Source organism: Mugil cephalus, chromosome 10, assembly GCF_022458985.1.
Source record: "Mugil cephalus isolate CIBA_MC_2020 chromosome 10, CIBA_Mcephalus_1.1, whole genome shotgun sequence".
Lineage (NCBI taxonomy): Eukaryota > Metazoa > Chordata > Actinopteri > Mugiliformes > Mugilidae > Mugil > Mugil cephalus.
In genome coordinates this window covers 22,953,911-22,978,417 of record NC_061779.1, presented here as the reverse complement: position 1 = coordinate 22,978,417, position 24,507 = coordinate 22,953,911, and the positions used below count along the sequence as shown (strand labels likewise).

The following is a 24,507-nucleotide window of genomic DNA, read 5'->3' as shown; positions in this document are numbered from 1 at the left end:
GACAAAAGTCCAATATTGTTAAAATAAAAATAAAAATAAATTCATGATTCTTGACCAATAAGTTCAAATTTATTGTCAAAACTAAAAGATAAAATATTGTATTAGACTTTGAACTGAATGACAGACAGCGAATTCCGACTATTACCGCAGTAACAGTCTGAAAGCACTTTAAAAATGAACACTCGACATATTGCTTACAGATGTTCAGAACGATTTCTTCTCAAGTGGCACAAAAAATAACTAGTAACACCGAAACTTTTCCCACATGCATTGCAATATTACAGCTTCTCCCTTGTGTGAGTTCTCATGTGCACAGTCAATTGATCACGTCGACTGACACTTTTCCCACATGTTTTGCAAATATACGGTTTCTCACCTGTGTGAGTTCTCGTGTGGACATTGAAATTAGATTTTCGAGCAAAGCGTTTCTCACATGTTTTACAAATATACGGCTTCTCACCTGTGTGAGTTCTCATGTGGTCAGTGAAATGATATTTTCGACTAAAGCGTTTCTCACATGTTTTACAAATATATGGCTTCTCACCTGTGTGAGTTCTCATGTGGACAGTGAAATAATATTTTCGAATAAAGCGTTTCCCACATGTCTTGCAAGAATATGGTTTCTCACCTGTGTGAGTTCTCGTGTGGATTTTCAAGTCATTATTTCGACGGTAATTTTTCCCACAAGTGTTACAACAATATGGATTCACACCACTTTGGTTCTTGTGATTTTTCTTCATTTGAGACATATTTTCTGGGAGGGTTCCAAAAACATCCACTTTTTCTGTGTCAGTAACAAGGTTACTGTCTGTAATTGTAAAGCTGTTTACATTGTTCAAGTCATGTCCTTCATTTGGCTTCAGTTTTGCATTTCTACTTGATTCTGGATGTATGTGCTGCCGTCCTTCCTGATCTTGTTCCTCTGGAGAATTGTAATAGAGGAGCTGGTCACCACTTTGTTTTGGTTCACTGTGGTTACTTTCCTCATAACCTGGAGTCACCATGATGGTGTCAGGCTCCTCCTTCAGTACGAGCTGCTCTCCCTCTTGACTGGTGCAGAGCTCCTCCTGTTCCTCTTTAATCTGTGGAGGCTCTGCTTCCTCCTGGTCCACACTGGTGTTCATCTCCTGGTCACAGAGCTGCTGGTTAGTGAGAACCTTCTCCTCCTGCTCATGTTGCTGTGGAGAGTCTACAAGGACAAAGGGACAGAAGAAGTATTTGCAGACGGACAGTCAAATCCGCTATTGTTAACTTACAGTAATTCTATGCCTTAAAGTGGTGACGGAGCAGTAAGACAAGGTGAAGAGATGAACAGATTTCCATCTTTATTTCTAATATTCAATTTAATGTTTCGGTGAAATATTAGAGGTGTAACGATACATGCATTTGTATTGAACCATTTCCATAGAGGACGTTCAGTTCAGCACAGGGCTTGGATCCTCTTGCTGGGAGGCATCAGTGCTAACCACCGAGCCACTGTGCCACCCCTCATAAATAGATAAAGGCTGCAGTGCTGTGACTGGGAAACAACTCTCAAACAACAAACCCTGAGTGACCCCTGACCTGAAAGTCCTACTTAATGAGATGAAGAGGGGTTTTAGATCTCGGGACAAGGAGGAGTTAAAGAGGATACAGAGTGAACTCAGAAAGAAAATAAAAATAGGCAATGACTACAAGCTGGAAGACCAGCTTCACAAGAAAAACACCAGTTGAAGAGCAGTGAAACACCAGGTGTTTTTCTCCAGGTCTGGAGAGGGCTGAAGACAATCTCCAGCAGTGTCTGTGTGAAAGGCCCGAACCCGGAGGACAGGGGGTGGGCAAATGAACTTAATCTGTTTTCCGACAGCGCAGGTCGCTTCCATCAACCAACTACTGAGGCCAAAATGGATCGTTCTGTCACTAGGACAAAAAAAGTCCACAAACACAGGAGTGATACCCTCCAGCTCACAAATCAGTGGTGTAAATGCTGGTGGCAAAGAATCACCTGCTTCTGATATTGTAATGTTACTGTTGAACCGTAGCTGCATAAAGATAGGTGGAGTTGATGCACAGCCCCCTTATCTGCATTACATGTTCTAAATGCATTTATGGCATATATTCATTTATTATATGTTTATTTATAAATATTTAAATATGTCGGTACCAAGTGACTTATTTATTCATTTATTTATTTTTGGCTTATATCTGTAAGTATTTATTCATTCATTTATTTATTTCTATTTAATTATGGCAGAGATGGTCCTCCATACCAGAGGACCATCACTACCTCCCCCGGGTTGTGTGTTCGCTGCGAGTCAATAAAGCCTCTAGTGTGGACCGATAACTTATTTCACACACACCGACAATGGCATTTCTGTATGAAGGATAACTTCAATTGAACCTTACTTTTCAGAAGTTAGTTTATCAGGACCATTATATCTTTACGAACCTATCCTGTGTAGCTTTATATCCGGTTTTAGGATGGAATCCAGCAGTTTGCGTTGATGATCAATTTCTCCCTCAAACTGAACCATCATTTCTTCAAACACCACAAATATTTCATCAACAGCAGCAGCTAGTCTCTCCTTGGTGAACTGTCTAAATCTATGAACTTGAGACATGGTTACTTCTACGACTGAAATATACAACTAACAGACGACCAGGTGGAAACCTCGGGGTCTGAATGATGATGCGGAAGTGCAGAAAACCCGCAGTTTATCGGGTGGTCGCTTGAGACTCGATCCAAAAGGGGTCTTCCGTTGTATTGGCGCTTGGCAACCAACAGACTTGGGCATTACCGCCACCGTCTGGACTGGAGTGTGGACAGGAGCTATAACGGGGAAAAAGGAAGTTGGTTTTGATCTCTACCCTCTACCCCCCAATGCTACAGTTTAAATTCGTTTAACCAATTCCGTTTCTCTTAAAAACTTCAGGTGATAGGATGATTCATCTACAAGCACATTAAATGTGACACATACAACACCGTATTTACTGTATATGAACTTTTTCACAATATTTCTCCTCAGATGTTTCAGAACAATGTCTAATCAAGCAGCGCAAAGAACAATGAAACATTTTCCCACATACAATGCAACGTTACGGCTTCTCACCTGTGTGACTTTTCATGTGGGTAGCTAATGGACTATGTTTATAGAAACCTTTCCCACATGTTTTGCAAGAGTATGGCTTCTCATCTGTATGAACTCTCACATGGACAGTCAACTGATCACTTTTGAAAGAATATTGTGTCTCGCCTGTGTGAGCTCTGTGTTTAGACAAAGCACTACTACTGCTGAAAAATGTCCTACATATTTTGCAAGAATATGGCTTTTCACCTGTGTGGGTTCTCATGTGGAGAATGATATTATCTCTTTGTCTGAAACATTACGCACATGTTTTGCAAGAATACGGTTTCTCACCTGTGTTAAATTCTCATGTGGCGAGACAAAGAAGTACTGTAATGGAAACTTTTCCCACAAGTGATGCAAGCATATGGATTCACACCACTTTAGATGTTGTGATTCTGCTTCATTGGAGACGTATTTTTTGGGAGGGTTCGAAAAACATCAACCTTTTCTATCTCAATAATAAGTTTACTGTATGTATTTGAATTTCAACTGGTTCAAGAAATTAATCAGTATTGTAGAGAAACTGAGTCACCAGAGGAAGACCAAATACATTTGTCAAGTTTACAAGCCAAATTAGATCAACTATTTACTCAAAGGGCACAAGAGGCTTATATCAGATACAGAACGAAATGGATTGAACAAGGGGAAAGAATTCATCCCATTTCTTCTGGAAAGAAGAAGGCAAGAAAGAAAGAAAATAAATGTCTTGATTTTTAACAACGCAGACCCCAATTTTTTTTGAAGTTAATGAGCTGATCAACTTCAAAAAAAACTTTGAAACATATAAAAACTAAACAAGCCACACAGCCTCTTCCCTTGATGCAAAACCCTGAGCAGTCCGTCCGTTTCCTGGCCACCATCATCTCAGAGGGCCTCAAATGGAAGCTGAACATCAGTGCACCAACCAAAACAACACAGCAGAAGATGTACTTCATGTGGAAGCTGAAGAAATTCAATCTACCAAAAACAATGATGGTGAACAACTACAATGCCATCATTGAGCCCATCCTCAACAGCTCCATCACCACCTGGTATGCTGCATCCTCTGCTAAGGATGAGAGCAGACTGCAGGATGTGTTTCGGTATGCAGAGAAGGTGATTGGCTGCAGTCTGAAGTCTCTCGATGAGCTGTATGCTTCCAGGACTGCGAAGCGTGCAGCAAAGATTGTGGCTGATCTGTCCATGCGATCCATCAAGAGCAGGACCATGCGTTAGCATCTCATATTTGAGAAGGCAGCCGTTTCAGAGAAAAAAAAGGATAAACGGGAGGTACAGTTTGGCACATATGACACATGCACTACTTTTTGCAACTATCCTTAGTGTGTTAACAAAACTATGTTAAAACAAAGATAACTGGCCATGTTTGAGTTTTCTTGAACATCAATCAGCACTGATCCAAGTGACTTCTGCACTTTTTAATGACTGATTGGAAGCTGGGGCTTTAATTTGGACATCTGTGGTAGGTGACCACCTGAAACTCACCTGTAGTTTAACTTCGATGGTGTCCTCTTTTTCTCAGTAACCGATATTTAAACAAACCATTCACCATAAACTCCAGAGTAAAGATGTGAGTGTGAATGAAGCTTTCTGGGGACAGATGTCCAGATAGTGTTATAAGTAGCTGACAAGTGATGTCTCAGTCTATCTCGTCTGTTGAGAGAGGGGGTTTATACGGATGGCTTCTTATACTATTCTTTAAAAACCATCTGTCATCTCTGGTTAAACTGTGGACATTGTTTTCTTCTTGACAATTTTATTTACACAATGCCTTTAACATGTTGTACACGTTTACAGTTTCCTAATGTCACCTCTAATGCAAGAAAGAAAACGTTGATGTAATTCATTCCCAAAACATAAAAATAAGAAAAAAAAGATAAATAAAAATATAAGCTAAACCTTGAGGTGTACATCTGCAAAAGTCTTCAAACATGACACTTTCCAAAAACAAATATTGTTAAAAGACCAAAAAAAACAAAAAAAAAACAGCACACTTGAGTTCATGATTTATGACCAACCAATTCATTGTTGAATCTGGCAGATAAAACAATATTAGACATTGAGCTGTATGGCAGGCAGTAAATTCACACTATTACTTTAAATATGAACACTAGACATGTTACTTGCTGCATGTGTACCTTTCACAGTATTTCTCCACAAATGTTTCCTATCTTGTAAAGCGGTGTTAAAAAAAAAAAAAAAAAAAAAAGTACTAGCAATATTTAAACTTTTCCCACTTATATTGCAATATTACGGCTTCTCACATGTGTGACTTCTCATGTGGGCAGTCAATTCACTATTTCTACGATAACATTTCCCACATGTTTTGCAAGGGTATGGCTTCTCCCCTGTGTGAGTTCTCATGTGGACAGTCAGTTTACTACTTTTACAGAAACATTTCCCACATGTTTTGCAAGAATACGGTTTCTCCCCTGTGTGAGTTCTCATGTGGACAGTCAAAGAACCACTGCTGCTGAAAAATTTCCCACATGTTTTGCAAGAATACGGCTTCTCGCCTGTATGAGTTCTCATGTGGAGAGTCAATCCATCTGTTCGACTGAAAAATTTCCCACATATTTTGCAAACGTATGGTTTCTCGCCCGTGTGACTTCTCATGTGGACAGTCAATTGACTTGTTTGACAGAAACCTTTCCCACATGTTTTGCAAGAATATGGTTTCTCACCTGTATGAGTTCTTATATGGACAGTCAAATCACCATTTTGACGGAAACTTTTCCCACATGTTTTGCAAGAATAAGGTTTCTCACCTGTGTGAGTTCTCATGTGGATAGTCAAAACATTATTATAATGGAAAGTTTTCCCACAAGTGTTACAACAATATGGATTCACACCACTTTGGTTCTTGTGATTTTTCTTCATTTGAGACATATTTTCTGGGAGGGTTCCAAAAACATCCATTTTTTGTGTGTCAGTAACAAGGTTACTGCCTGTGTTTATAAAGTTGTTTACATTGTTAAAGTCACATCCCTTATTTGGCGTCAGTTCTGCATTTCTACTTGATTCTGGATGTACGTGCTGCCGTCCTTCCTGATCTCGTTTCTCTGGAGAATTGTAATAGAGGAGCTGGTCACCACTTTGTTCTGGTTCACTGTGGTTACTTTCCTCATAAACTGGAATCACCATAATGGTGTCAGGCTCCTCCTTCAGTACGAGCTGCTCTCCCTCTTGACTGGTGCAGAGCTCCTCCTGTTCCTCTTTAATCTGTGGAGGCTCTGCTTCCTCCTGGTCCACACTGGTGTTCATCTCCTGGTTACAGAGCTGCTGGTTAGTGAGAACCTTCTCCTCCTTACAGACATGTTGCTGTGGAAAGTCTACAAGGACAAAGAGAGAAAGAAGTTGATTAAGCTGACAGGCAGCAGGTCAAATCAGGTGTTGTCAACTTGTGTGTGACCACCACCGGCACGCCCTAGGACCTAGTTTGTTGATCTTTATTGAGTGGAGTGACAGGGAAGACAGTGCTACACCTGAGTGAATAGAGGGGGAGAACAAAGGACAAAGAAGATGCGGATGGTGGACAGAGGAAGGAAGGCATGTGGTGCTGGTAGGAACTGGTGTGGTATAGGATCCTGTGCCTTCCAATTCACTTCACTCAGGATTGACGGGGTCCAGGGGGTTCGGTAAGGGTGTCCTAATAGAGGAGCTAAGTCAACGATAAGGCACATAGTAACAGAGTGAAAAAGCAGTCCAGTCTTTATTAGGCGGGACTCATCAATTCTTCTTGATGTGGTCCAGTACGAGCAGGCAAGTGACACCAGACATGCATGTGGGCATTCCCTAAATATGAGTGAGACCATTACCAGGGCCCAGAGTCAGGTCAGGTGACCCAGCCCCCAATAACCACCACCCCAGTGCAGGAGCACATTGGTATCAAGTCCAGAGAACCACCACTGCCACAGGGCAAGCCATGCCCCACCAACATCCCTCCCTGAACCCCACCCCCCGACCACCAACCCAGCTGGGAGCCCAACAATGCCCCTGCAGATGGGCACCGGCAAAGTGCCCAAGGAGGGACAGGCCACTGGAGCAGGGGGGGCCATGGTGCCGGTCCCGCACCCCTGATGCACCTGGGCTAGGGTGACCGTGGCCACCAGGTGGAGACCCTGGCCCCCCACAGAAGGGAGAGGGGAAGTGACGAGCCACCACCCAAACCAGCCACTGTCAGACCGACAAAGGCCACCAGGGAGCCGCCACAAACCCATTGGCATATGGCGCCAGAAGACAAAGCCCAGCCAAGAGGACCCCGGAGAACTCAGGTAACTGAATGGACCAACTGCTGTAGGGTCACAGACCGCCGGCTCAAGAGCCACCCATCCAGCCTCCTCGAGCCGTGCCAAGGGATCTAGAGTCTTTCTAACAGTCTGTTGTAGTGAGTGCCCTATACTTTGCTGTTGCTTGGTGTGGGAGTAGTAAAAAGACATCAGTAGGATCAACAAATTGATCCGAAAGGCTGGACATGTGATTGTTAGGGAGTTGGAGTCGTTTGTCTCTGGGACAGGAGGACATTGGATAAACTGCTCTCCATTATGGACAATCCATCCCATCCACTACAACAAACACTAGAGGGATAGAGGAGCTCATTCTCCAGAAGACTGATTCAGCCCCACTGATCCCTTGTGGATCATTAAGGTCAAAGTCTAAATATCTCATTTTGAATTTTGTGCCAGTTTGATAACCGTGGCAAGATCCCATTAGCCTTGTTGACACAGAGTCCGGCTAACCCATGGCTGATTTATTAGCTGGGTAATTAGCTACTTAACCACTTCAGCTGCCAGGCTAACTATGTTGGTCAAAGATATAAACAAACATATATAATACTGAAAATTCACTTACCAAAGGAGAACACTTCTTAGATGTTCCATAACTGCAGCAATACTAGTCAGGCATTTGTATTTAAGATGATCACAATGGATCAAAACCTCAAACACAGCTGAGAGATTGTCAGGAGAGGATAAACAGAGAGACCACAGCTCGCAGCTTGTGACCTCTAGCAGCCAGCAGGCTTCTCGTCATTCAAGGTGGCTACACCAATAATTATGCAGAACTTTAATGAAAAATAAACCTCCTCCTTGAACCATCACCTTAATGTGGTGGAGGGGTTTGTGTGCCCCTGGTTGGGCCTTCCAAGGCAGATTGATCCCAGGCAAAGGGTCAGACAAAGAATGGTTCAGAATGAATGGAGAAAGAAATTAAGTGTGTTAAGTGTGTATACCCAGCCTGGAGGGTTACCAGGGGCCCACCCTGGTGCTAAACCATGGGGCCGGGGTGGGCAAGCTCCTGGTGGCTGGGCCTTTGCCCATGGCGCCTAGGAGGGCCCAGCTCTAAGAGAAAAAGAGAACTTCTCTGAAACATGAACAAGGCCAACCCTGGTTCTCTGAAACATAAGGCCAAAAAATTGTCAAGATTAAGTGAGTTATGTCACCAGAACACCCTTCTTGCCTTGAGCGAGGAAGAGGTGTGCTTACGTAGACTTAAGGAAATGACATTGTGTCAGACTTTTATGGCTGGGGGAAGCTCCTCCTCCCAGTAGTGGACATCATTTCTCTCTTCCAGTCTAGATTGGTGTAATGTCATACAGCTTCTGGGGTACAGTGCAGAGGGCGTGTCCCATCACTCAGAGAATGTTTCAGAGAATCGGGGTTAATTCCTTAACCTTAAGTTATTTAATGCTGTAATAACCCAAAGTCATCTGGATAGAGCTGAGCGAAGCCGGTTATATCTACTTTAGCACAGATGCCTAAATTACACATTAGTGTCTTTATTCATGCTTGAATAATAAACATGCCTCCAGTTACTGGGTGGCAGCAGTGCTCAAACTAATCAACAGGCTGTTCAACCCGGAAGAAGTACACAGGAGCACCTGTATATAGAACTGACGGAGGACGCGATGAAGAAATTTCTGATAGGAGTGAAAAGAGACATGGTGGAGGTGTCAGAGGCAAGAAAAGCAAGTGACGGTAACCAGCATAGGCCTATTAAGAGCACGAAATACGATGAAGTCTACATAGCCCTTGGGTTCACTGTGAATATGGTCAGAAATGAGGAGGGAGATATACTGTGCATCTGGCAGTGATGGCAAATTGTTTTGAAGATGAATGTGTTCATATAAAACAGACAAAAGTGAAATAAGTTGGTGTTTTATAAAAAATGCTCAAACTGATGTAGCTGAGAGTTTCGAATGTTACGGTTCAAGGCTGTGTTTATTGTCTTCTGGACAGACAATATGTTCAGTAAATGCAAATTATGCATTTTATATTCCTCTTAAGCTAAAACATAAGCAATATTGTTGCAAATTTTGCACAAAAAATGTTTGAGAAAACAAAATGTTTGAAAGTGATGTACCTTTTTGAAAAGGAATGTGCTGCCATCCTTCCAGATCTCGTTTCTCTGGAGAATTGTAATAGAGGAGCTGGTCACCACTTTGTTGTGGTTCACTGTGGTTACTTTCCTCATAAACTGGAGTCACCATAATGGTGTCAGTCTCCACCTTCAGTACGAGCTGCTCTCCCTCTTGACTGGTGCAGAGCTCCTCCTGTTCCTCTTTAATCTGTGGAGGCTCTGCTTCCTCCTGGTCCACACTGGAGTTCATCTCCTGGTTACAGAGCTGCTGGTTAGTTAGAACCTCCTCCTCCTCACAGACATGTTGTTGTGGAAAGTCTACAAAGAGAGAAAGAAGTTGATTTATCTGACAGGCAGCAGGTCAAATCAGCTATTGACAGATGACAGAACAGTAAGACAAGCTGAAGCTCAGAAAAACTGCTTTTAATCAACAGCAGATTCCAAAAGTAGCAGTGTTAAATAAATAAATAAATAAATAAATAAATAACTTAGTTAACAGGCTAAACACAGGAAACCAACACACTAAACATGTAAAGGATTAAGGTAGTAGGTTTTACTTTTAAACTTACATCCAAAATCGCAGTTGTCATTCAGACAAAAACAAAAGGCTACCATAAACTGTGACCATCAGTCTGCATCCCGGTCATGTCCTATTTGGATGCCAACTCCCTCTTCCCTCATAGCACCCACAACATCTCCAGAATGACTCCACACATCCCTACTCCATATCTTAGTCTCGTAGTACTCACACAGACATAAGGAGAACATGCAAAGTATCGCAGTATCCCACAAGCTAATTGAAACCATGAGGAGGGCACGGGGAAGTCAACCACAACAAAATACCTTCAGAGAGTAAGGCAAGTCCTGGAAAGTCGGCTGAATGGTAAGAACAAGGTCCGAGCAATCAACATGTACACACTACCAGTCATCAGATACCCCACTGGGATCATAAACTGGCCAAAGGAGGGGATAGAAGCCACAAATATCAAGACAAGAAAGCTCCTTACCATGCACGGAGCGTTCCACCCCATGTGTAAAACACTGAGACTGTTCACTAAGCGGAAAAAGGGAGGTTGAGGACTAGTGATCATGGCAGCACAAGAAGAGGCCCCAAGTACAACATCCATAGAGGCCAAGGTCGACCAGAGTAGATGAGACCCAAGGTGCAGAATGTGCAAAGACGCCCCTGAGACAGTCCAGCACATAGTAGCAGCATGTAGCATGCTATCTGGGTCAGCGTACATGAAGAGACACAACCAAGTGACTGGGATGGTCTACAAGAATAATAGAAATACCCAAGTACTAATGGGTCACACCACAGAGGGTGGTTGACAACAGCAGGGCAAAGGTCCTGTGGGACTTCAGCTTTCAGACTGACAAACAGATCCTGGTTAACCAACCAGACATAGTGGTGGTGGACAAAGAACAGAAGAAGGTGGTGGTGATAGATGTGGCGATACCAGCTGATGCCAACATCAGGAAGAAGGAACACAAAAAGGTTGAGGAGTACCAAGGGTTGAAAGAGCAGCTGGAATGGACGTGGAAGGTTAAGGCGAACGTGGTCCCCGTGGTATTAGGAGCACTCAAACTGGTAGAATGGTTCCAACAGATGCCAGGAGCAACACCTGATCATCCATACATCCATCCATCCAAAACATGATTGATGTAACACTCACTTGCTGAGTTCTGTTGTAGAATGTAGAGTTGTGTTGTCAAATTCTGTACTTCTGACAATGCAGTACTCCGTGTTCTAATGTCTCTCCTTGTCCACAGTAGTCACAGTTCCATGTATTATGTTTTCCTATTATTAATAGTGTATTTTTACGTGCAGTATGTCCAAGCCTCTGTTTTTTCTACTGTCCAGTCGTCTCCTCCTCTCATTGTTTTTGGCACCTTTCCCTCAATCTTTGTTTGATTATACCCTTAATTTCTGATTTACTAACACCGTCGAAATCGATCTATTTAATTCATGTTACCTCGTTTGTCATCTACTATCTCATTACCTTTGAGTCCAATGTGTGCTGGTACCCATACAAGTATTACTGTCATTTGAATTCTATATAGTATTATATTTCTATTAAAATATCTGGTCTGCTGTGTGAATCATTGTCCTGTATAATGACTAATGCTGAACTTGAATCCGAGCATATAACTGTTCTCAACGGTCTTGTTCCTTCGATCCACTGTACTGTTAACAATATTACAATAACTTCTCCTGCGTAAACAGATATTTCCTCACTGATCCATTTCCTTACTGTAATATGAAATTCTGGAACATAATCTTGAGGCACAAGTGAGGCTTTCGGTTCTTTGGATGTTGTTATTGGGTCTTTTGTGACCTCTTAGATAAGTTATCGCTACTCCTGGCAAGGTTCACCACAGTTCTATGTCTTCACCATTTGTGGATAATGGCTCTTACTGTGGTTTGCTGGAGTCCCAAAGCTGTAGAAATGTCTTTAGAACCTTTTCCAGACTGATAGATCCCAATGACTTTCTTTGTCATTTGTTCCTGAATTTCTTTAGATCTCACCACGACAACAACACCTGACCCACAACTGCACTGCGATGCACAACTCCAACCTCCTCACCAAGTCTGCGGATGACACAACTGTGGTGAGATGGACTACAGGAGTGAGGTGAGCTACCTGGCCATGTGGTGCACACAACAATCTCTCCCTGAATGTGGACAAGACAAAAGAGATTGTTGAGGACTTCAGGAGAGTGTACACCCAGCATGTCCTCAGACCATCAACAGTGCTGTTGTTGAGAGGGTGAGCAGCACCAGGTTCACGTCACAGAGGACCTCTCCTGGGATACCAACATAGTATCATTGGCCAAGAAGGCTCAACCGCACCTCAAATTGAGGAAAGCCTGAGCCCCAGCCCCCATCATGTGCACCTTCACAAGGGCAGAAGTTCAGGCTGTAGCTAATGACTGGAATGTCCTTGTTAAAAGATTATGTTTAAACCGAATACTTCCTAATATTGTGCTGTTTTGTCGTTTTATCATATTCAGGCGATGTACAACACTTATTTTTATCGGTGCTGGGACAAAGTTTAGGGGTGCTTGATCAGACCTACAAATACGCTAGACACGCATTTCTTATTCAGATCCCTAGACAACATAATCGGACTTAGATTAACATGCAATTCTTCTTTTCTGAATTTAAGGATTACTTTAAATTTCTCCCTCGTTGCATTTTTTTCCCTAACGATTCTCCTGTCATCCTCTTAACTGCTCTCTTCAGTACTTCTTTTGCTGTTGTCACAAACTTCGTCTCGCCCGTTTCTTCCTCCTTCTCCCACTAGAAACTGGAGTCCATTCACCAAAGTCCATATTATCTTCCTCGTCATCTGATCTTACTACCCGAGTCGCCATCCTGATCCAGTCACAAGCCAGTTTACGGTAACCAAGTCACTCAGGGTTCTGTTCCAGAAGACGAATCTTTAGTCAGGTTCAGCTGTTAAATCTAAAACGTGTTGGTACGCACCTTCACCCTTTTCTTCTTCTTCCGCCTCCTCGTTTTCCTCTTCTTCTGTTGTGCAGGACGCAACCAGGCGTTCTTCTTCTTCTATTTCTTGCAACCATATCTCTGACGGAGCATACCACCGCCTACTGTCGGAGTATGAAACCTGGACTTTGCATCCTTATTTCCGCCAGTTAAGAAAAAAAAACTCTCTTAGCACAGTTGGCCTACATTTAGCACAGTTAGCACACATTTAGCACAGTTAGCACACTTAACATACGGTTAGCACAGCCTGAGATTCAGAATCTATACAGTCAATGGTCTGAATAGAGTTGGTCGGATTTCCAGTATTAAATTCTCACGATTTCAAACTTTTAATACAATATAAGGAAGTGAGAGAATCTACACAACATACTACCATGTCTGGTTTTACTTCTATCCATTGCAGACTAGTGATAATGGTCATCATTTCAACATCAATTTCTGGAAATCACCCAATGGGAACATTACTGATAGGGGTAGGAGATAAACATAATTTAGTCTGTATTTTTCTGATTTGCTTTTTATTGACCATCCAATGCCAATGCCTTTAAATGAATTACATTCCCAACAACCATGGATTGTACTTGGCAGGGTTTTCATTGCCACATCCCTTAAGTCAACTATAGTGGGTCAACATTAGTTTATCTCAGGTCTGAAGGTGCTTCTCCTAGCTCTATCTGGATTGCTTTAGTTGGCATTGCATCACATTGCACCAGTACAGATCCTGAATGCTTTATTAATAACTCTATTTTCATGTGATGATATTTGAAGTTATTAACCCTTTTCATATTTTGTCATTGTATAACCCTTTCTTCCTGGTAAACACCATAAAACATGACTTTCTAGGAGAGTGCTTAAAGGCACTCTGCAAGGTAAACAAAGCGCACAGACTGAAGTAGATCATGGAAAACAGTGAATTAATGCTGTGTTTTCGGTTGTACCAACTGGGCAGTCCGTGAAAAACACCTTGAATTTTACAGACTGACAAAAGTTATTACAAATCAGGGAGAATTGAAACATATTTTCAGGCAATTTCCAAAACATGCAGGTCAATTGTTCTTATCCTGTAGCAGTATTTTTCATTCCATTTGATACCATCACTAATTCGTTCATACTGATTTCAGCATCCATGACACCTTCTTCGTTTTCTTTTTTAGAGTGCACATCCCCGTTTTCATTTAGAATCCCCTCTTTTCTTCATCTGTGGATATCATGTAAGGGGTTTTCCACTATGTACACTTGCAAACTTCTTTCCCAGCATAAGTGAGGTCTCAGTCTACGCCATCTATTGAGAGAAGGCTTCTTATACAGCTCTTTCAAAACTAGCTCTGGACTTTGGACTCATCTGTTATCTCTGGTTAAACTGTGGACTTCTTTTCTTCTTGACCCCTTTTTTTTATACAATGTCTTGAACAACATGTTGTACACTTTTACAGTTTGCTAGTGTCGCCTCTAACGCAAGAAAGAAAAAGTTGATGCAATTCCTAAACATTTCAAGACAACAAGTAAAACAAATATAAGCTAAACTTTGGAGTGTACATCTCTAAAGTCTTCAAAGATGACACTTTTCAAAATCCAATATTACTTAAAATAAAAATACAACACACTTGAATTCACGATTCATGACCAACAGGTTAAAATTCATTGACAAATCTGACAGTTAAAAAAATATTGTATTAGACAGGCAGTAAATTCATACTGCAGAAACACAGTCTAAATGCACTTTAAATATGAATAACCGACATGTTATTTGCTGTATATGAATTCTTCACAATATTTCTCCACAGATGTTTCAGGACAATGTCTTTTCAAGCAGTGAGCAACACTGAAACTTTTCTCACATATATTGCAATGTTACGTCTTCTCACCTGTATGATTTCTCATGTGGGCAGTCAAATGACTATTTTTAAGGAAACATTTACCAAAGGTTTTGCAAGAATATGGCTTGACATCTGTGTGAATTCTCATATGGACATTCAATTTGCTACTTTTACTGAAACCTCTCCCACATCTATTCTTGCCTGTGTGAGTTCTCATGTGGACAGTCAAAGAACCACTAGTACTGAAGGATTGCCCACATGTTTCACAAGAATATGGTTTCTCGCCTGTGTGAGTCCTCATGTGGCGAATCACACCATACGTTCGACTGAAACTTTTCCCACATATTTCGCAAGAATAAGGTTTCTCACCTGTGCGAGTTCTCATGTGGATAGTAAAAACACTATTGTAATAGAAATTTTTCCCACAATGTTACAACAATATGGATTCACACCACTTTTGAGATTTTGCTTCACTGGAGACATATCTTTTGGGAGAGTTTGAAAAGCATCAATCTTTTCTGTGCCAGTATCAAGGTTACTGTCTATAATTGTGCGGCTCTTTATATTGTTAAAGACAAATCCCTTATTTGTCATCAGTTTTGCATTTCTACTTGATTCTGGATGTACGTGCTGCCGTCCTTCCTGATCTTGTTCCTCTGGAGAATTGTAATAGAGGAGCTGGTCACCACTTTGTTCTGGTTCACTGTGGTTACTTTCCTCATAACCTGGAGTCACCATAATGGTGTCAGGCTCCTCCTTCAGTACGAGCTGCTCTCCCTCTTGACTGGTGCAAAGCTCCTCCTGTTCCTCTTTAATCTGTGGAGGCTCTGCTTCCTCCTGGTCCACACTGGAGTTCGTCTCATCCATAGTGAGAACATCATCCTCCTTACAGACATTTTGTTGTGGAAAGTCTACAAGGACAAAGGGACAGAAGAAGTTGATTCAACTGAGAGATAGCAGGTCAAATCAGCTGTTGTTAACTTACAGTATTTCAATGGCTTGAAGTGATGATGGAGCAGTAAGACTAGGTGAAGCTCAGAAAAAACTGCTTTTAATTCAGTAGCAGATTCCAAAAGGAGCAGTGATAAATATGTAAATAAAAAAATAGTTAACAGGCTAAACACAGTGAGAGACAAATGAATTCTCAAACAACAAAGCCTGGCTGACCCCTGAACTGAAAGCGCTACTTAATGAGACCAAGAGGGGGTTTACATCTATGGACAAGGAGGCGTTAAAGAGGATACAGAGTGAACTCGAGAACCAGTGGTGTTTTCTCCTAGAAGCCAAGGGAAGCCATTTTTCCTCTCTTTGTATCAGACTCTTCTTAACAGTTCTGGCAATTCTCTTTTGTGTCACTTTGTCTCTTCCTTATTTCTGTACTCTAATTATTGAGGATTTTGCGATGTGTAAAACAGCTCCCTCCGCATGATACACAGCCAAATACAGTACTGCACTGTTGTCTGAAGGGAGGCCAGGCAGAGTTGGCTTCCCTTGGACTCAGGCCAACATAATAACGTCATCAGCCATTGAGTGGGATAACGTGAGATTAGCAAGTTTGTACTGCCATTTCGTTAGCAGAATGAGCAAGTGCGGTGATAGAGGATTTCAAGGATTTGGTTAAAAAAACAACAATAAAATTTTTTTTTTTACAAAAATGCCTTTGATTCTTATTACATTTGTGAATGGATGCTATTTTCATCACTATCAAATCTGCACTATGCCTTAAGTTGTAGTTGTGTTCGTTTGAGTAAATAAGTTATTTAAAAGTCAAGTCAAGAGGACAATGCGTGTGTGAGTTAGTCTGTGTTCAAAGTCTCGGTTAACAAGCGTGTGTAAACCTGGTTAAAGGAAACCGGACGATCTGATAACTCATTCCATTACATGAAATGACGACATATTGCAACATACTCTTGTATGTCCACCACCCCATAAAAAGCATATAGATTAGAGTGTTTGTCTCACCTGGCTTCCTCTAAAAAAAAAAACGGAAACATGAATTTCTATTTTTCAGCAGATTTGACTCAGGATGCACTCCCTCACCCACCCCCAGGAACTGTGACCTTCGGTCTGCATCCCAGTCATGTCCTGTCTGGCTGCCAACTCCCTCTTGACCCACAGCACCCACAACATCTCCATGTCTTTGCCCCCATAGCACTCGGAGAGAACCCACACAGACACAGTGAGAACATGCCAACTCCACACAGAAAGGTCCCAGTCTCTTATGACTCTATTGTCTATCGTGTGCCTGCTTGTATTTTTTCAAATAAATATATGGTCTGAATTACAACACATTTCTCTGTCACTGGTCATTTTAAATAAATATTTAAATAAATATTCTAGGCTTGTGTTAACTCCCAAATACAGCTAATCTAATATATGCAGTAAATCAGCTTCTAATGTGGATGCTGTGTGAAAAAAACTTTAATTTTTTACAAGTTAGTTTATCAGTAACTTACATTATATCTTGACGTACCTGTTCTGTCTAACTTTATCTCTGGTTTTAGGATGGAATCCAGCAATTTGCGTTGATGATCAATCTCTCCCTCATACTGGACGATAATTTTTTCAAAGACTCCAAATATTTCTTCAACAGTAGCAGCTAGTCTCTCCTTGGTGAACTGTCTAAATCTATGAACTTGAGACATGGCTACTTCTACGACTGAAACACAGAACCGACGAAGAAACTGCGGACTACCTCTTCGTCCTCTCCTTCTGTTGTGTTTGACGATACCGGGCGTTATTGCCCCCTGCAGGATAAAGGTTATCGCTACAATCGCACATCAGAACCATGTATCATACAGAAAGAAATGTTTTACAACCAGTAAGTGTTTCTTATTATTGGCACATACCTGATAGAATAAAATGGTAAGGATGCGAGCTGTTTCTGTTAAAAAAAAAAACAAACAAACACCATCCATAGCATTGAAGTCATTGATGGTGTTTGTGACGTAGAGGACACTGTTGATCTTTGTAACACGTTGAATGGACTAGGAAATTCCCTCTGGAAGATTTTGAAGGGGCCACAGGGGGGACATATGATCATTATTCACTGAGCACTGATATTGAGGAGCTTTAATTACACAAGTCACCTGTGTGTGTGTGTGTGTGTGTGTGTGTGTGTGTGTGTGTGTGTGTGTGTGTGTGTGTGTGTGTGTGTGTGTATCTGTCTGTCTGTCTGAACATTCCGTGCAATACACACTCATTATAACAGTGATTGATCAAAAATTCTATGACCTATCAAAACATGGATTAATAAACCAATACACAAAACTTGTGTCTACAGTTTAAAGTTTAAATAAAGTCAAAGCATTTTGATATATACAGTAAGGGACGAAAAAACAGAGGAAGATGAAAAACTAGAAAATTCCCTCTGGGAAATTTTGAAGGGGTCATGGGGGGCTGGGGGTACAGTCTCTGTCAACATAGGAGTTAGCACAGTTTGCCTACATTTAGAACAGTTAGCACACTTAATCCATATTAAGCACAGCTGGCCTGCATTTAGGAAAGGCAAGGAAAAAGGAAAAAGAAATAGTGACAGAGTTTAGCAGTCACTGAGAATGGCGACGTTTTCGTCGCTGGAGTAATTCAACTTTGCCAAGCCGGAGGACTGGCCAGACTGGAAACAACGTTTTTCGAGGTACCGGGTCCTAACGAAGCTCAATAAAGAACCAGCGGACATCTAAGTGAATGTGCTGATATACTCTGATATAACATCCATACCAGAGAGTTTTCAGTGAAAAATGCAGGAGCTGTTGCAGGACCACAAAGGAACAGTGGTCTGCATGGATGATATTTTAGTGTTCGGAACCACAATGGAAGAACAAAACAACCGCCTGGAAAAGGTCATGGAAACCATCCGTGAACAAAACATAATGCTGAAAAGAGCAAACCAAATGGTGTTTCCACAAACTTTATGATCAGAGATGGTGGAAAAGACCCATGGACATTTGGGTGTGAATAAAAGTAGAGAGCAGTACAGAGAGGCTATCTGGTGGCCAAAAATCAGCCAGGCAGTAAAGGGTAAAGTGCTGTCATGCTCTCACTGCAACAAACACAAACCTAGCCAGCACAGGGAGACACTCATCTACCGCTGCATGAGCTCACATGGCAAAAACTTGCAGCTGACTTGCATGAGTTTAAAGGCAAAAAAAGTAGTTATGGAGTGCTACTCAAGATGGCTGGAATTTTACGTCTTCTCACCTGTATGATTTCTCATGTGGGCAGTCAATAGACTATTTTTATGGGAAAAAATCCCACATGTTTTGCAAGAATATGGTTTCTCACCTGTGTGAGTTCTCATGTTCCCATGCTCCTTACAGACATATTGCTGTGGAAAGTCTACAAGGACTACGGGACAGAAGAAGTTGATTAAACTGACCTGTCCGTGGGAAAGGCCCGAACCCGGAGGACAGGGGGTGGGCAAATGAACTTAATCTGTTTTTCAACAGATTTGACTCAGCATGCACTCCCTCACCCACCCCTGAGAACTGTGATCATCAGTCTGCATCCCGGCCATGTCCTATCTGGCTACCAAAGAACTGGGAACCATCGATACAAGAAAAGCTACAGGTCCAGACGACATCTCTTCCCGACTTCTCAGGTGCTGTGCAGACCAGCTCAGTCAGGTGGTCGTGTACATCTTCATCCAGAGCCTTAGGGCACATTCACCCTAGGCGATCGTGCCATGCTTTCTCCCTGAAGTCTGGATTCTATGGCTAGTGTGAGTGTAACCGTACTGTGCGTGAATGCGGTACAAAATGAGACTTTCAGAATGTGGTGCTTGTGCCAGTTTACATGCAATGGGGAAAACCAAATGATTGGAACATGTCCTCCTCCTCCACACTAGGTGGTGAAATGTGTCTTTTCAGCAGGTTAATACGACCCCCCCTCTGGTTGACCTGTTACATCATATAATAAACAACTAGAGTTCTTCATGTAGCAGACTGGTGTTTCAAACAGCAAGATAGACAATAGTACAGCTTTTTTTTAATCTCATTTTTAATCATTCAACGTTTATGGGAGCTTCTGTCATGTTGCTGCTCAGGTGGTTCTTCTACCGGCTCAATTTACCTTCATCTTTTGGGACTGGCCTTCTTGCATGTTTTTGTTCCGGGGTTATAGGCCAGCGCTGCAGTTGTTCGAACATACACACATGCATTGTCTACTTTAACTCCGATCAAGGTGCATACATGCCAGTGAAAATCAATTTCCAATCACATTATCTGTATGTCTTGGTCGGGTGAGGAGGACCCCAATATTAGTTGGAATAACATGTTTACATGTGCTTAAGTTATCCAGTTAGAGTCGGATTAAGGAAATAATTGTTAGTTTTTTCACATGCATGTAAAAATGTAATTACTGTTTTACTGCAGAGGTCTGATAGCCAGCACTGTAGCGTTGGCCTCAAGTTATTCAATGTACCGACGAGACCAAGTCATCATGTTGAGTGAGGAAGGGAAGGGATCCACGTCCATTTTCTGGACTTGCTTTGGATTTAGGGCTTCATCCGCCCATCTCATCTCCCGTACCGCTTAATCCTGCACTAGAGTCGCAGGGGTTGCTGGAGCCTATCCCAGCTGGCATCGGGCAATTGGCGGGGTACACCCTGGACAAATTGCCAGCATATCGCAGGTCTCATCCGCCCATCTCTAGATATTTAAATCCAGTCTCTGCAAATGTTGGGCCATCAACAGACATCCCAACTTCAGCAGCCTCAAGCAGTCAGTCTATCCCCTTCATCTCAGAGGAGCCCAGGGGTAAACCCAGTCCTAAAACACTGTCAATCCTTGAGCACAGATGGCTTCTTGTACAGCTCTTTAAAAACAAACAATCTGTCTTCTCTGCCCAAAATGTGTAGAGTCCAAAAAAGAAAAAAAAGGGACAGAAATATTTTTATTATCAAACTTCAAAAGTTTATTTATACAATGCCTTTAACAACACATTGTACACTTTTACAATTTGTTAGTGTCGCCTTCACTAAAGAAAAAGCTGATGCAATTCCAAAACAAATACACAAGACACAAGGTATGAATGAACATGGATGAACAAAGAATTTTACACGAATGTTAAAAAAGTGGATTCATGCTTTTATTTTTTGAGTTACCTTCACTTGGCTGGACAGTGTCATTTGTAGAGAGGACAGCTTTGTTTGCACAATATGGAGAAGGGGGTTATTCAAGTGAGGTAAATCAAAAGATTTGGAACCACTGTGCTAAACAAAGACGATCTAAGAGAAGTCAATCAGAATATGACGTGAAATGACACCAGATCACACTAGTGCCATCTTCTATATTTCCATTAAGTTTAAATGCACAAAACGGTGGAACTGAGGGAAAACACCAAACAATAACCACGATTCTTGTGTTTGTGTTGATTTGTCCAAGAGTAATGCAGATGATTATACAATCCGTTGAGAAGTCTATTTTGCTTTTGTTCACAATGATGATTTTATGACAGTCATTAAGTTCACAAAAGAAAGTCTGGAGACATTCATACATAATTATGAGGGACTATATCATGACTACAAGAAAAGACACCTTAATTACGAGAGTCCTACTGCGTAATGTGGAGATTTTTATAATTAGAGAGATGACTCTGTTGATGCAGCAATCAGAATGGTTGTTGACATAGAGTGCTTTCGAAATAAATACTGACGATTGTCAGAACATCCAAATGCTGAAAATTCAGTCTAAAAAAATATAGACTTAAGCGACTAAAGAACGTCTCATGTTTTATGTGTCTTGTAAAAGTGAACTGTCTACTAGTCTTTAAACATGACATTTTCCAAAATTGAATATTGTTAAAAACAATAAAACAGCTCACTTGAATGTATGATCCTGAGCAACAAGTTCAAATTCATTGTTGAGTCTGACATACATACAAAGCAGATTGTATTCGATACTGAGCTGTATGAGAGGCAGTAAATTCATACTATCACTGCAGAAACACGGTCTAAAAGCACTTCAAATATGAACACTCTACATGCTACTTATTGTATATGAATTCTTCACAATATTTCTCCACAGACGTTTCAGGACAATGTCTTCTTAAGTGGCGCAAAAAATTACTCCCAACATTGAAACTTTTCCCGCATGTGTTGCAAAAATAGAGCTTCTCACCTGTGTGAGTTCTCATGTGGACAGTCAAGGCACCGCTTCGACTGAAGTTTTTCCCGCATGTTTTGCAAGAATACGGCCTCTCGCCTGTGTGAGTTCTCTTGTGGATTTTCAAACCACCACTGTGACTGAAACCTTTCCCGCATATTTTGCAGGAATATGGCCTCTCACCTGTGTGACTTCTCATGTGGAGAGTTAAAATACCACTTTGATTGAAACTTTTTCCACATAACTTGCAAGAATATGGCTTCTCGCCTGTATGAGTTCTCATGTGGACAGTCAACTGACCACTATTACAGAAACGTTTCATGCACATTTTGCAAGAATACGGCTTCTCACCTGTGTGAGTTCTCATGTGGCGGGTCAAATGACTGCCATGACTAAAGGTTTTCCCACATGTTTGACAAGAATACAGCTTCTCACTTGAGTGAGATCTCATGTGGCGAGTCATGTGACTTTTGTCACTGAAACATTTCCCGCATGTTTGGCAAGAATAGGGCTTCTCACCTGTGTGAGTTCTCATGTGGACAGACAAATAATTACAGTCCCTAAAACTTTTCCCACAAGTTTGGCAAGGATATGGCTTCTCATCCGTGTGGGTTCTCATGTGCCGAGTTGCATGTCCTCTATGGTTGAAACTTTTCCCACATATTTGGCAAGGATGCGGCTTCTCAGCTGCGTGAGTCCTCATGTGGAGAGCCATGTGACCTTTGTGACTGAAACTTTTCCCACACGTTTTGCAAGGATATGGCTTCTCATCCGTGTGAGTTCTCATGTGGAGAGTCAAATCACCACTTCGACGGAAACTTTTCCCACAAATGTTACAAGCATTGTCAGCACTACAGTGACTTTCTGATATGGTTAAGTTGTTTTTGTGACTTCTTATTTCATGACGTCTCTCCTTTGGCTCCAACTCTGTATTTGTAGTTTCTGAGTCTACATGCTTGCTTCCTTCCTCATCTTGGTTCTCAGAAGAATTGTAAGAGAGGAGTTGGTCACCACTTTGTTCTGGTTCACTGTGGTTACTTTCCTCATAAATTGGAGTCACCAAAATGGTGTCAGTCTCCACCTTCAGTACGAGCTGCTCTCCCTCTTGACTGGTGCAAATCTCCTCCTGTTCCTCTTTAATCTGTGGAGGCTCTGCTTCCTCCTGGTCCACACTGGTGTTCATCTCCTGGTCACAGAGCTGCTGGTTAGTGAGAACCTCCTCCTCCTCCTTACAGACATGTTGTTGTGGGGAGTCTGTGATTAAGTAAAAATACACATGAGAATTGTAGTTAGCGATAAATCTAAAGGTTCCTGATTTAGTCCAAGGTTTTGGCAGATAAGCTTAGTCTGATGGGGGTCTAGGAGCAGAGGTTAGCCCCAAACCAGTCCCAAACCCATGTGTACATACTACTGTGTTAATGGATGGATGGGTCAAATGCACAGAATGATTTCCCCCATGTGATCAACACAGTAAAGTTATTATTATTATTTTAATAACAAACAGCATGTCAAGCTGACTGTTGTTAGCCAACAGTAATTCCATGAAAGTGTCGTAAGAACAGTAAAAAGATTAGAAGCATAGAAGTATTGCAGTGTTTGTCCATAACTCAACAGATTTCTGGATGAATGGATAGTCTCCTAAACTCAATAACACAAGCACAAACACTAATGAAACAACAAACATTTTATGGGAATTGGGAAATATCTGGTTTTAGTGTTGAACAGCAGAAAATGCAAATTTGACTTGACCCTAATATTGCAGAATGAATGTTTATATTGTGTCATGATGGCTGTGAGATTAAAAATCATGGTTATAATGGGAGTCAATGAGACAAAAAAAAATGTCCCAGCTTTCCAACATAAGTTTTATGGAAAATAAGTGGCATTTAGATTTTTCAGACAGATCAGTTTAATACTACAGAGAGTCCACTCTTATCTACTGTGCACATGTCAAATGTGTCAGGATCACACGTTTTACGCTTGACTTACCAAGGCAATGTACTATTGTTACACATCACTGCTTCATTTTGGACACAGTTCTCATTTACACACATGAGTCCGCGCATTAAAGCTTTAGCTGAGATTAAACTGGCTCCTCGTTAAATCAGACTGTTTGGTGTCCAATAGAAACACTGCTGTCTGATTAATGTGTGTTGCCTTAAAAGGACGTGATTGCGTCATGTGTGTAAATAAATACATAGCTACAGATCCTGAACCAGCCGTATTTTTTTGTTTCCGCATTGTTTTTGTTTCTAAACGCAATTAACGTAACAGTTTTACATACCTATTCTGCTCGAGTTCATCTCAGGTTTTAAGATGGTGTCCAGCAATTTGCGTTGACGATCAATCTCCTCCTCATACTGGACGATTGTCCCTTCAAAGGCTCCGAATATTTCTTCAGCAGCAGCAGTTAGTCTCTCGTTGATATATTCCCTTAAACCTTGACCTGGAGACATGGTTATTTCAACACTTGACATTTCTTTATGCAATGAGGCAACACGAGTCTCCGACAGCACTCAAGGCTTCAGAAAAAAATAAGTGCTGAGATCCACTTCTTCTTCCTCGTCTTCCTAAAAGAAAGGAAGGATCAGTGGTTGCAGCTGTTGACAAACCAG

General features: G+C 41.5%; 3 protein-coding genes across 5 annotated transcripts; all 3 read right to left on the bottom strand.

Moving 5' to 3' along the window:
* Positions 1 to 47: 47 nt before the first annotated feature.
* Positions 48 to 24,453, bottom strand: LOC125014857 (zinc finger protein OZF-like). 3 transcript variants are annotated; one of them, XM_047596349.1, is made up of 3 exons: positions 24,177 to 24,453; positions 23,109 to 23,146; positions 48 to 1,160 (listed from the first exon to the last, which is right to left on the bottom strand). In XM_047596349.1, the coding sequence occupies exons 1-3, from the start codon at positions 24,367 to 24,369 to the stop codon at positions 279 to 281; spliced, it is 1,113 nt and encodes a 370-aa protein (XP_047452305.1). In that variant the 5' UTR covers positions 24,370 to 24,453; the 3' UTR covers positions 48 to 278. The 3 variants fall into 3 exon arrangements, with proteins under 3 accessions (XP_047452305.1, XP_047452306.1, XP_047452304.1); XM_047596350.1 differs by lacking the exons at positions 23,109 to 23,146; positions 24,177 to 24,453 and adding an exon at positions 2,429 to 2,689 and having other exon boundaries at positions 48 to 1,189; XM_047596348.1 differs by lacking the exon at positions 48 to 1,160 and having other exon boundaries at positions 20,664 to 23,146.
* LOC125014860 (zinc finger protein 391-like) lies at positions 5,104 to 12,943 on the bottom strand. Its single transcript, XM_047596355.1, has 3 exons — positions 10,031 to 12,943; positions 9,465 to 9,779; positions 5,104 to 6,436 (listed from the first exon to the last, which is right to left on the bottom strand). Exons 1-3 carry the CDS (start codon positions 10,074 to 10,076, stop codon positions 5,355 to 5,357), a joined length of 1,443 nt encoding a protein of 480 aa, XP_047452311.1. The 5' UTR covers positions 10,077 to 12,943; the 3' UTR covers positions 5,104 to 5,354.
* Positions 13,462 to 17,475, bottom strand: LOC125014862. Its single transcript, XM_047596361.1, has 2 exons — positions 17,263 to 17,475; positions 13,462 to 15,700 (listed from the first exon to the last, which is right to left on the bottom strand). Exons 1-2 carry the CDS (start codon positions 17,432 to 17,434, stop codon positions 15,171 to 15,173), a joined length of 702 nt encoding a protein of 233 aa, XP_047452317.1. The 5' UTR covers positions 17,435 to 17,475; the 3' UTR covers positions 13,462 to 15,170.
* Positions 24,454 to 24,507: the final 54 nt, after the last annotated feature.

Excerpts from the sequence above, each read along its gene's own strand:
- LOC125014860 (XM_047596355.1), bottom strand. The coding sequence starts at position 10,076 with ATGGTAGCCTTTTGTTTTTGTCTGAATGACAACTGCGATTTTGGAT. Across the intron at positions 9,780-10,030 it reads TGACAACTGCGATTTTGGAT|ACTTTCCACAACAACATGTC; the intron begins GTAAGTTTAAAA and ends CTCTCTTTGTAG. Across the intron at positions 6,437-9,464 it reads GCACATTCCTTTTCAAAAAG|ACTTTCCACAGCAACATGTC; the intron begins GTACATCACTTT and ends TTGTCCTTGTAG.
- LOC125014857 (XM_047596348.1), bottom strand. The coding sequence starts at position 24,369 with ATGTCAAGTGTTGAAATAACCATGTCTCCAGGTCAAGGTTTAAGGGAA. Across the intron at positions 23,147-24,176 it reads GATGAACTCGAGCAGAATAG|ACTCCCCACAACAACATGTC; the intron begins GTATGTAAAACT and ends ACTTAATCACAG.
- LOC125014862 (XM_047596361.1), bottom strand. The coding sequence starts at position 17,434 with ATGTCTCAAGTTCATAGATTTAGACAGTTCACCAAGGAGAGACTAGCT. Across the intron at positions 15,701-17,262 it reads GATAAAGTTAGACAGAACAG|ACTTTCCACAACAAAATGTC; the intron begins GTACGTCAAGAT and ends TTGTCCTTGTAG.